Genomic DNA, 12750 nt, shown 5'->3' with positions numbered 1-12750 from the left:
ATTTGTGTTTAATGTGTGTAAATATTATGATAGAATAATTTATTTATTAATTAAAATTATTCTTACTCAAAGTTTATACGATTTAAATTATTAATATAATCTTTACGGATATAATAGGATATATAAATTTAATTTCATAGATTAAAAATAATCCTATCTACTTTTGAGAGAATTAAATCATTCTATATCAAGATTATGATAATTTTTTTTTATAATTCTATTTTTTTTTTAGATACAAATCAAACATAATATAATATAATTATTATTCTATGTTATCCATGATTTTATACACCAAACATGACCTACATTACTAGAGTTGCTTTCCATGGAAAGAGACAGAGAGTGGGAATTAGCCAGGCAGAAGCAGAGAAGATATTAAGACCTTTCTTGAGTCTTGACCACATTTACCATATGTTTAGCATCGAATCTATTTGCTATGACGACATTAGTTGGCCTAGGCCAAGGATTAATTAAACTTTACAAGGGCAAAGAAAAAATAATCAGGAATACATCGGTGGCTATATTCATGACAAGTAATTGAGAAAAACAAGTGTTGCAATACTGTAAGTTTTCTGGAACTTGTTATGCATGAATGTTTATGTCATAGAGCATGGATCAAAATTATCCAGATATTATGTCCTTTCATCCTTATTTTGAAATTAAGGAATCCAATTTCAACTTCAATTTTGGAAATAAATGCATAGGTTTAGAGGTATGGAATTAAGCCACATCAAGTAAAAGGAATAAAGAAACAAAATTAAGAAAGATCGAGCATGAACCTATACAAAGATCGAGCATGAACCTATACCCTGGATCTTTTTTAATGGAAGACGGTAGATTACCTGGAAATAAATGCCGTTCAAATAGATATACTAAACTTAAATTACATTAAATATTATATATATTCATTCACAGTTAATTGAGATAATTGATATTGTAGATTCGATTTATGGTTATTTATACTATTAAATATTACATATGAATATAAATTCAAAATATAAAATGACACGAAACACGAAATATATTTATTCACAATTAATTGAATTCATAAATGTTATATATTCATGAATAATTAAGTTCACAAATAATGGTTATGTATCTTAAAATTAAAAAAATAAAAACATTAATTAATAATAGTCTAAAAATGCATATCAAATAAGAAAACATTAATTAATTTATATCACATAAAAAAAAAATCTGTTCTATAGCCAACGAACAAAAGATCATCATTAAGCGATTTGACTACGAAAGTATCAGTATAATCAGGTCCAAAATGGGGCTTGGAGACTTGAATTCTTAAATGATTTTCTACCATGTTGAGCTTATAATTATATGAAATCACAGTAGGTATGAGAGCTACCATAAATGTTACCCTTATGCAAAATAGTATCAGAGATTCTATGCGTCCAACCAAAATCCCAATTAGTCCACCTCTCATCATCTGCTTTGCAGATGGATATTGTGGTTCGGCTTTCATCGTATGAATACCAAGGATGAAGGAGAAGAAATGCAGTCTGAACTTGAAGACACATTGATAGAAATAACTTCCACTTGTAATAACTCTGAACTTATAAATCGTCGGGTAATAAATTATTAGTAGCCAACTATTGCTACAACAGCAAATCCACTTTCCTTTGGCTTCAGGTTGGCTAATCTTTCGTTAAGATGTTAAATAAAATACAAGCATCATCGAATCCTATCAAACATAGAGGTAAATATTGAGATATACCTGTAGAGCAGTTGGCTGCCATGATTTACAAACAGCACCACAGCGAAGATTGTCGATTGGATCTTTTGTGCAATCAAAGATTCGCTAGAGGAGACCTTGCTGAAGACCAGACCAAGGTGACTGTGATGAAGCCATTGATAATATTTTATGTAATTGATGCGTGTAGATAAAGAAATTACCAAGAAAAACAAAATGATGAAAGAGAAGTTTTTTTTTTGTCTCAAAAAAATAAAGAATATTGGGATAATGACAAAATAGAAAAAGAAGGAGAATATTGGATTTTTTTTTTTGGGTACAAAGAATATTGAATTTTTGATTCATATGCCACACTTGCCTTTACATATCAGAACCATCACCAAAATTTGATTAACTGTCTAATAGATTTTTAACTCTATAATTGGTTCAGATTACTGGACTTGAAAACAGTAATCCACACCAAGTTACTGACCTGGTTAGAAAAGTTTCTCTTAAACCTGAGACAAAAATATAAAGTTTATTGTTTAATTTAACTGATTTATAGAATTATTTTTAAAAAATAATATTTAATAAATTTAAAATTTAAATCTCAATATTTGAAAATTTTTTCTCTGTTCCTAAGACATTACATCCTTAATTTGTTAAAAAAAAAAATTACTGAAAAAACCTTAACCCTACTTGTTACTCTTTAGTTCATATTGGTAGCTTGGAAAAAAATATCAGGGAAAGAAAATAAAATCTTGGATTCAATTTTTTTTGGTGCTTCGTAAAAGGAGAAACTGTGGAGGGAATTCAAGATGAGAAAAATATAAGAAAAAAATGTAAAATTAAAACTTTTTTCATGTAAACTCAAAATTTAACTCAATTAATTTAAATAATTATTATTAAAAAAATGACATCAATTAAGTTTAAATTTAAATCTCAATATTTATAATTCTTTCTTTTACCTCAACTTTTTTTATAAAAAAGATTCTCCCTATTTCTCTAAAAACACGTGAGGAAACACGAAGAGAAGGAAAGGAAAAAAGTATTCAGGTTACTCTCACCCTCTCAAAACGAGCAATGTACTCCTAGCTCCATCGAGAAGTCATGAGCTTTAACCATGATCAATCCATTAGAAACTTCCTGTATCCTCTTAATGACGAGCGAATTGACATCGTTCTTAGGCAAAATCATCACAAATTATTCCTCACCCTATTCACATGTATGTAATTTTTAAAATTACAAAGTAACTTTCTTTATCATTTAATTGGTTCATATCGAGTTAAGAACTAAAAAAGTTGATATTAAAAAGGATTAAGATGTGAATTCAAGATTTGATTCAATTAATTTATATAATCTCTTTTAAAAAATAATATACAATAAATTTAAAATTCAAATATTATTACATATAGTTTTTTCTTTTATCTCTAGATTGTGGCTTCTTTTTGTGAAAAAATAAAATAAAATAAAATGTGGACTTAAGCCACACCATGTAAAAAAAAAAGAAAGAAAAATAAAAGCAGCTAACTCAGGATTTTATTGATGGAAGGAAGCCAAACTCATAGAGAAGTACATCATTAAGAGAAGTAAAGGCTGAGAACTGCTCTAAATAGAAAAAGGAAAAATACCAATCACAAATATTTAGAAAAATATTAGAACTACTAACTAAGAAGTATCAAACTGACTTAGACATCCAGATTGAACCAAAGGGTTCTCTTATACTCACTCTTGGTAAAGATTTGACAAGGCAAAATCTCGAGAATTCTGGTTTCTAAGTCAAATACACAGTACTTCCTTTCCCAAAACCGAAAATGGTAGATGCAGTTAGCCTTAAACCACGTTTCGGAATTTCTAGCTTTTGCAAGGACGTGGTTGTCATTGAGGCATAAAAAGAGTGAACAGCCACCCAAATCATTCACTTCCCTGAATTCCTTAGTACAAACGTCAAACTCGAAAATTTTGAAAAATGCCCCATCAGGATATAAACTGCCATTAATACTACATCCAACGAGCCAAAGATCATCATTATGTGACTTTATGAAGAAAGGGTGAGTATAATAACTCTGCAATATCTCAGGGATTGAAACCATTGCTTCGATTTCCACTGATAATTACATGTAACCAAAGATTTTCTATGGTTGCTTTCACTAATGCTAGCATAAAGTTTATCCTTATACAGGATTGCATCACTAATTCTCCGGCACCTAATATTCCAATTACTCCATTTTTTTTCGCCTAGTTTACAGGATGATATTGTGCAAGGGATTTCATCTGATTCACTTCTCCGTCGAAGAAAAAAAACAATGGAAGCTGAATTTAAAGGACATTTTGGTAGTAATAATTTCCAAGTGAAGGGAACTCTGAAGTAATCAACGGGGGATAATTTTGCCGATGACGAAATTGGTATTGGAAGATCAATTTGAGATTTTGAGAATATATTTAAAAGTTTCAGCCTATCTGGGAAACGGATAAAATCCACCATGAGTAGCCAACTATTGCAAGAACCGATAATCCAATTTTGCGTAGCTTCAGATAGATAAATCTTTCGAGTTTCTTTTGTTAGAATGTTAAACACAACCCGAGTTTCACCCATACCTTTCCCATATTGAATCAAGCATAGAGGAAAGAATTTTCGAAATACCTGTAAAGCAGTTGGTAGCCATGATTTACAAACAGCACCACATCGAACAATGTCAATAGGATCTTTTGCAAAACCGAAGATTGACTCCAGGATATCTTGCGGAAGATCAGGCCAAGAAGACTGTGCAGCCATTGAAATTAATTAAATTATCAGAGTTACCTCCAAGAGTTAATTCCTGATAATAAATAGGGAATAAATTAAGGGACAAGAAAGGCTTGAAAGCCCTAACCCTAAATTAATAGTCTTCTCTTAGTAGGATTCTGTGCGCGTGTAAATTATTAAAAAAATAAAATAAAATAAAAGGAGTTGTAGGGTTCAGAAGATGATTAAATTTAATTTAAAAGTAATCTTTTAAAATTCTATTTAAAACATACGACCTTGTGATTTTTAAAAGGCCTTAATGAATACCATGTATTCTATGTAACACCAAATTATATTTTTTGTAAAAGAAAAATCACAAATTTGAAATAGAAAAAGAATTACAGGTTTAAAGTTTTGAATCTCAAATCCACTAAATGCCAACATTTAACGATAATTGCATAGATCAATTGAATTAAATCTTGAGTTCTCAAAATTATTCTCATTATTGAAATAGTTAAATCCACCAATCCTTTTAGTAAGCCTGCTAATTTGTGGCAATTATTGATATTGAAATAGTCAAGGCCACATCAATTTTCCCAAATCTCTTGGTAGCTTTTTAAAATTGCTACATGATTAGAGTGATAAAGTTGGCAAAAATGGTTATAAAACTTGGAAATTCTACCATTTCAATACCAGAGAGATCAAGGTATCTCAAGTCTTTAACTTACAAATTGAAGCTAAAAGAGGCTGCATCATAGATTGCTTCATTCTCAAAAAAATAAATAAATAAATAAATCAATGGAGTAAAAGCAATAGTCCTTATCTCCTTTGATTCAGACAAATACATTAAAAGCTTTTTGAAAGGTTATTCTAGGAACACATGATTGACTCCTATAGGAATTTTTTTTTGCTTGTCATCTTTCACCGTGTGTAAACTACTTCCTGCAGCTAATTGTGCAAAATCATTGATAAGGTCATCCATTTTGCAACGAATTTTCCCATCCTCTTCTTTTCCTTCCTCTTGAAAGAATGACCTGATATTAAATCATTAAAACACTTCTCAATAGTTAAGTAATTGGATAACACATATAAGTATAAGTAATAAAGTTCTTTAATGTTTCTTTTCATTATTTTGAATTAATAACAAACATATAATATTGCTATATTTTTTATTAAGTAAGATAATAATTAACAAACTAAGTAATTTTCATGGCCAAAAATGTAAAAGAAACAAAATATAATATTATTTTTTGTCATAAAAATAACAAATTAAGTGATGTGATAACAAAAATGTTGCAAAAATAAGCGTACAACATTGTAATATTTTTAGATAACAAAAATTGTGTAGTGAGGCCAATAGACGTGTGGTTGTAGGTAAATTACTGGATTTTTAATTTTAATTATCTAAGATTAAAATTTTGGTGATTAAGCTCATGGGAAGTGTACGCTGCCAAAGCTCACTCCAAAAAGGTCCTCCTTGGAGTCCATGTTCAGTGTTAGTCAACATTAAAGTAATTAATTTATTATGTTCACTTGATGTACCTTATAACTAGATCTTTCCAAGCTATGGATTGCCTAGAGTCGGATTTTGGACAAAAAATTTAATATATGAACTTTAGACAAAAGATTTGAAAATTGACCTAGTAAATTTTTTAAGAAGTTTGTTTTTAAGATCAATGCCATGAGGTACGAATCAAACTTAACCTAATGTTATATCCTTTCATTTTATTTGAAAAGAATCCAATTTCAACTACAATTTATTTGGAAGTAAAACACGACTTAAGAGGTAAAATTGAGCCACACTAAAGAAAATAAAAAAGGAGTGATTCCTGGGTTTTATTTAATAGAAGTGAGCCAAACCCATAGAACTAGATAAAGTAAATCCCTTAAGAGAAGTAAAAGATCGAAAATACTAATGACTTGTTAGTTTAATGATATTAAAGTCAGCTCTAAAATTGAAGTTTCTGAGTTCAAATATAATTGGATTCCAAAAGATAAAAAACCTGAGAACAGATACTTTAACATTCCAATCACAAACTTAATTTTTAAAACAAAATAAGAATCAGTAATTAAAAAAGTAACCAATTCCTGCTTTATACATCCGGTTTGATCCAAATGCATCTCGTATATTTCTCATTCTGGGTAAAGAATGGACAGGGCACAACTACTGAATTTCTGTTTTCTAAATCAAATATACGATAATCCCATATCCATTGGCTGAATAAGTAGGTGCAGCTAGCCTTAAACCATGTTTTGGGATTTCCAGCCTTTTCAAGGAGATGGATTTCATTGGAGCTTAAAAAGAGTGCACAGCCACCCAAATCATTCACTTGTCTGAATTCTTTAGTACAAACATCCTGCAACTGTTATGCAAAAGTGCAAAACAATACAAAATTTCAAAATATTCCTAGCCAATAAATTAATAACTAATATCATCATTGGCTGCAAAAGACCAAGAACATACTCATTTTTGTTCTTTTGACAGTTATCAAATTGTCGAATATACTCATGGACTTGTTTCTTCATCTCAGGCTAATAAAAATTTAATTTAAGTCTGTGGCTTAAATTCTTAAATGCCCCTTCAAGTGAATTATGGAAGGCTTACAAAATTTTCTCTTTTAACTGCCCACTATTGCCTATATACATTTTCCATTTAAATCTCAAAACTCCTTTGCTGAATGAATAGTGAGAATTATTAAGAGGATAGATGATAAAAGCCTTAATTAGCTCCTAGGCTATTGTATTACCATTATATCTATACTCGATCTCCTTCACTCACACTAGTATAAATGTAGTTGATTGAAAGTTATAGCTTTATGCTTCCTCCTCATGTTGTTTGGATGTGGCATCTACTACTATATTCGTCTTGCCCTTTCTATATTGTATAAAGTAATCTAAATTTTTGCTTTACTAGCTAAATATATAGCAACTATTTTTATTTTCTAATGGTTTGACATTTCAAAAATGATGAAATACTTCTGATTATTGAAAAGAGCAAAAGCTACATAAGCAAGACTATAGCAGAGAGTATGGCAAAGAATGAGCAAGAATCAATGAGAGATGAGCTGAAAGCTAACAATAGAATGGATGAATACGATAAGGAAGATCGTGATGTCAGTAATTAATCTATTGGCTAAGAATACTCTGAAATTTTGTACTTTTTACACTTTTGCATGATTGTTGCAAGATAGTTGTTTTTAAATAATTCATTAACTATAATTGACTTTCATGAATGAAAAAGATATTTTCTCAGCCATCCTTTAGATTCTCACCTTCAAATAATATAAGTTCGATTTTAAGATTCTCACCTTCAAATAATAAAAGTTCAATTTTTGGGCATTGGCTAAAAGCATTAAGCTTAGGGTAGTTAGTTCTAGGTGAAGCTTTAATATGTTTGCCTATAGTCATGCTATTATGTATATTACTAAAGTAATAACCTGAGATCATTTGACTTATAGCTAAACTTACTATTCATCAATAACAGTTATCTCAATAGGATTCTTACCCTCCTTCTTATCTCAAGATTCTTACCCTCATTCTGCTTTACACTAATGGAGCCAAATAAGAACTGCCAACATGTTGCTTTCCTCTTGAATTTGCCTAGGTTGGAGATTTTTCTTTTTACAATAAGGATTCCAATAGGTCAAAGCTATTGTGATTCTCAACCATCTTGATTTCCAACTCCTTCTTTTGATCTTTTCACAGCTTTGACATAGAGGTCTTTGTGGCCTTTATGTCCTTCAACCGTCGAGATATTCTAGACCTGTTCATGTAAGGTATTTAACAAGTCCCATTAGACTTTAACCATAAACATGGAAAGTGGTTGTTGATATTGGATTGCAACAAGCTCTGATACCAATTTGTTATGACTTAGTTGTGACTTGGTTAAGGCTTTAGAGAATAAAGAGACTAAAAAGAGAACAAAGGATAATTGAGAGGAGAAATATATTTTCCATGAAAGTCAGTTATAGCCAATCAATTATTTAAATCAAACTATCGTGTAAGCGTAAGTGCAAAAAATACAAAATTTCACAATATTACTAACCAATAGATTAATAATTGACATCATCATTAGTATTCTTAACCAATAAATTAATAATTGACATCATCATCTTTCTTCTCATATTCATTCATTCTATTGTTAGCTTGTAACTCATCTCTCAGTGATTGTTGCTTATTTTTTGCCATAGTCTCTGCCATAATCTTGCTCATGTAGCTCTTATTTTTTTTTAAATGACTTAATTTTATTTTTTAAATTTATTGAAATTAATTGTTAGAAAAAAATGTAAAAAAATGTGAAAAAGTGTAAATTCTTTTTGTATAATTTAATCCTTCCCTATAAATTAATAATTCTTAAATTTTTTGTAGAATTATTATTTTTAAAAAATATAATTTTTTAACACATATTAAAGTTATTTACTCAAAACATGATCAAGTAAATAATATACAAAAAATTTTTTTTTAATGAATTATGGTATACCATATAAAATGCTAGACATCTATATATAGAAATACGACACCCCTTTCATATCGTGTCATATTAGTACTTTATTACTAATATAACATGAAAAAGCTACTAAGAACTCTTGGGGCACAAAGCGCGGGTGCATGGTTGTGTTTAGGGGGCTTTAACGAAATATTATGAAGTGGCGAAAAAGAAGGAGGTGGGATAAGACCAGAATAGCAAATGGAGGATTTCAAAGCTGTGCTTGAGGAGACTAGCCTTCATGACCTAGGTTACCAGGGACCCAGTATGACATGGCAAAGGGAGAAGACAAAACTCAACCGTATTTGTGAACGATTAGATAGAGCAGTTGCAACAAACGGATGGTGTGAGTTATTTCCCTATTACCTTGTGAAACATTTAACTAGTTTAGTGCCAGATCACATTCCCATTATGGTGGACACGAGAGGGATAATACCAAAAAGGCAATATTCGCAAAAAAGAACAAGAAGATATTTTGACGCCATATGATTGTCTGAACCCGAATGTACAAAAATCGTGGAAGAAAGTTGGGCAATGTGGAGAAAAGAGAAGAGCCACAAGCTCGGCGCAAAAATTGATAAACTTTATAATGAACTGAGCTGGGTGCAAAAGCAAGAAAGAAATGAAGTGGAGATGATGGAGGAAATAAAGCTAAAGGAGGAACTAAATGGGCTTTCAGAGCAAGAGGAAGTTTACTGGAAGCAACATGCACGAAAATTTGGCTTAAGGATGGTGATAAAAACACAAGATTCTTCCATAGCCAACGGAAAGAAGAAGGAAAAACATAATATATGGGGTGGAAGATGAGGCTAGAATATGGCACGAAGACGACATGCAGTGGCATATTTCGAAGAATTGTTCAAAACTCAACGAGCATCTAATTTGGATAGAATTCTAGAGACAATATCACCATGCATTTCAGGTGGGATGAATGAATGGCTTGTCTCTGAATTTACAATGGACCAAATTCACAGAGTTGTGAAGCAGTTACACCTTACAAAAGCTCCTGATCACGACGGTATGCTGACTTTATTTTTTCATAAATTTTGGAATACTGTAGGACCGGATATCACTGAGTTTTGTCTTCAAGCTCTGAAAGAAGGGGGAGGACTATTTATCCAGAGAGGGGGCTGAGACAAGGGGATCCTCTATCTCCTTATTTATTTCTGGTGTGTACTAAAGGTTTGTCGGCACTATTGACTAAAATGCAAATGGATGGCTTGCTAAAAAGAGCAAGGGCAAGTGTACGGAGCCCAAGAATCACTCACTTATTTTTTGCTTATGATAATCTACTTTCTTTTAAAGCAAACCAACAGGAGAACAGAAAAGTGAGAGACTTGCTAAAGTGGTATGAGGAAGGTTCTGGGCAGTAAATAAATTACAGTAAGTCCGAATTATTTTTCAGTACAAATACTAGACTTGAGGTAAAAACCAAATTCAGGATACAAATAACGACGAGTCCGGAAAAGTACTTAGGACTCCCAATGTTTATTGGAAGAAAGAAGAAACAAGCTTTCCGTGGAATATTGAAAAATATGGAAAGGAAAATAAAGAAATGGAATCACTAATGGTTGTCTCTAGGTGGGAAGGAGGTGTTCGTAAAATCCATACTACAGGCGATTTATTCTTATGCCATGTCTTGTTTTTTGTTCCCGAAAGGCCTATGTCACAACATCAACATGATAATCAGTAGATTCTGGTGGAGGAAGTCAATGGAGAAAGGAGCAATATGTGCACCGCAAAGAAGACTGGAGGAATGGGCTTCAGGGATATGTAGTGCTTTAACTGGTAGCAAAACAAGGACTGAGGCTCTTAACAAATCGGTCATCGTTTATGTAAAAGTTACCAAGGCCAAGTATTTCCCAACTACCTCCTTTCTTGAAGCTGAGTTGGGGAATGCACCTTTATTCACATGGAGGAGTATTTAGATGGGAAAGGATGTGCTACAGTTAGGTACAAGGTGGAGAGTGGGTAACGGACAAAGTATCAAGGTGTGGATAGATAATTGGATTCCAAGGGAAAGCAGTTTCAAACCAAAGCCAAGGGAAGGCTATAATCGAACTATCGAATATGTTGCTGACCTACTAAAGAACCCACTAAACAGCCGGGATAAGGATAGGTTGAGGGAGAGGTTTTCTGCAGAAACAGTTATGGATATTTTAGGAATTCCAGTGAGCCACAGTAGATTCCCAGACATCCAAGTATGGCATTTGGAAAAAAAAGGACAACATAGAGTTCGAAGCGGTTATCATTTGCTGGCTTCATTGGAAGGAATGGGGGAGGAAACAACAGGGAACAATAATAGTCCCAACTGGAACAGATTATGGCAGCTATCCCTGTCAAGCAAGATCAAAATTTTAGCATGGAAAATAGTGTTGGGAATATTGACTCAAATCTCATAAGAGATTTGTTTGAGATTTGTTAGAGATTTATTTGAAATTTGTCAGATATTGCTTGATAGACAAGAAGACTTGCAAAAGAAGAATTCTAAGAGAAAGAAGATTCTTAATAGGTAAGTTTGACTTGCAAGAGAAGAATTCTAAAAGGAAAGGGATTCTTAATAGACAAGTTTGACTTACAGGAGAAGAATTCTAAGAGGATAGGGATTCTTAATAGGCAAGTTTGTATGGTTATAAATAGGTGAAGTCTTTACAGGGTTAGGTATGAGAAAAAAATGTAAAAGAGTTGTAGGGTTTTGTGGGATAGACACCCCATAAGAGTATTGGGGCTCTACGTCTTATGGGTGTGTATGTTTGTTTGTGAGTGGACTAGAGGAGACTGTATGTTTGTTTGTGAGTGGACTAGAGGAGACTGAGAGGGTCCACATAGGTATGATGTATGGGAGTATATGGGTATGTGTTTGGATATGTTGAAAGAGTGTACAAAGATTTGGGTTTGTGTTTGTTTGGGTCGAGAATACTCTATAGGACTAGAGGAGATTGAGAGTGTCTTATGAGTATTGATTGTTGAGTGATGTTAATGATTTGATGTATGTTTGTAATTCTCTACCACTAGTGGATCTTGTTTCTCATCCGTGGATGTAGGTCAGTTGGACCGAACCACGTTAAATTGTTGTCTCTTGTGTGTTTGATTTATTGTTTGATTTCGCTTCCGCTGGTGTGATTGGATTAGAGGCTTTTAGCCCAACAAATAGGACACGAGGCACTACCCACATACGCAAGATTGTAACACAGGAAAATAATGAAAAATGCAGTATGTCCATGGTGCCAGGAGAATGAAGAATCTATCACACATGCAATAAAAGACTGCTGCACATCGAAGGAGATATGGGCACAAGCCGGATATGGAGCAAAAGGGTTGGAATCTCAAGAGCAAAATCTGATCGATTGGTTTACAACTATGGTAAACAACACAGTGCTGGAAAAGCTAAGGCGTATTATGGTAATGTGTTGGGCAATATGGTTCAACCGAAACGAGGGTGTTAAAAATGGGAAGAGTAGGAAAAGCCAAGAAACCGTATTTTTTTTGACAGATACCTGCATGAAATTGCATCTGTGCATGCAAAAAGTTCAGACAGAGCCATAAGAATTGAAGCCAAATGGAGTGCACCAGGGGAAAACCAGGTAAAAATAAATTTCGATGGAGCATTAAATCTGGAGAGAAGAGTTGGAGGTGTGGGACTGATTACTAAAAACTACCAGGGGAGGGTATTGGGTGCGGCATCCGCACTTATAACAGGAATAAAGGAAGCAGCCATAATTGAGGGGTTAGCCGCATCAAAAGCAGCTGAATTTGCTTCTGAGAAGGGATGAAATGAAATTATTTTAGAGGGGGACGCTAAAGGAATCATAGCTCAGATTGCAAAACCAGCAGAAAACAACTTATCTTTGATTG

General features: G+C 32.6%; 1 protein-coding gene across 1 annotated transcript; it reads left to right on the top strand.

Annotated features, from left to right (window-relative positions):
* Nucleotides 1-10823: 10823 nt before the first annotated feature.
* Nucleotides 10824-12668, top strand: LOC149511630 (uncharacterized). Its single transcript, XM_089754358.1, has 3 exons — nt 10824-11096; nt 12127-12352; nt 12430-12668. The coding sequence occupies exons 1-3, from the start codon at nt 10824-10826 to the stop codon at nt 12666-12668; spliced, it is 738 nt and encodes a 245-aa protein (XP_089610484.1).
* Nucleotides 12669-12750: the final 82 nt, after the last annotated feature.

The sequence above is a fragment of the Durio zibethinus genome, chromosome 25, assembly GCF_047325235.1.
Source record: "Durio zibethinus cultivar Kanyao isolate XHJ-2024 chromosome 25, ASM4732523v1, whole genome shotgun sequence".
NCBI lineage: Eukaryota > Viridiplantae > Streptophyta > Magnoliopsida > Malvales > Malvaceae > Durio > Durio zibethinus.
This window is presented reverse-complemented; position numbering and strand designations above follow the sequence as displayed.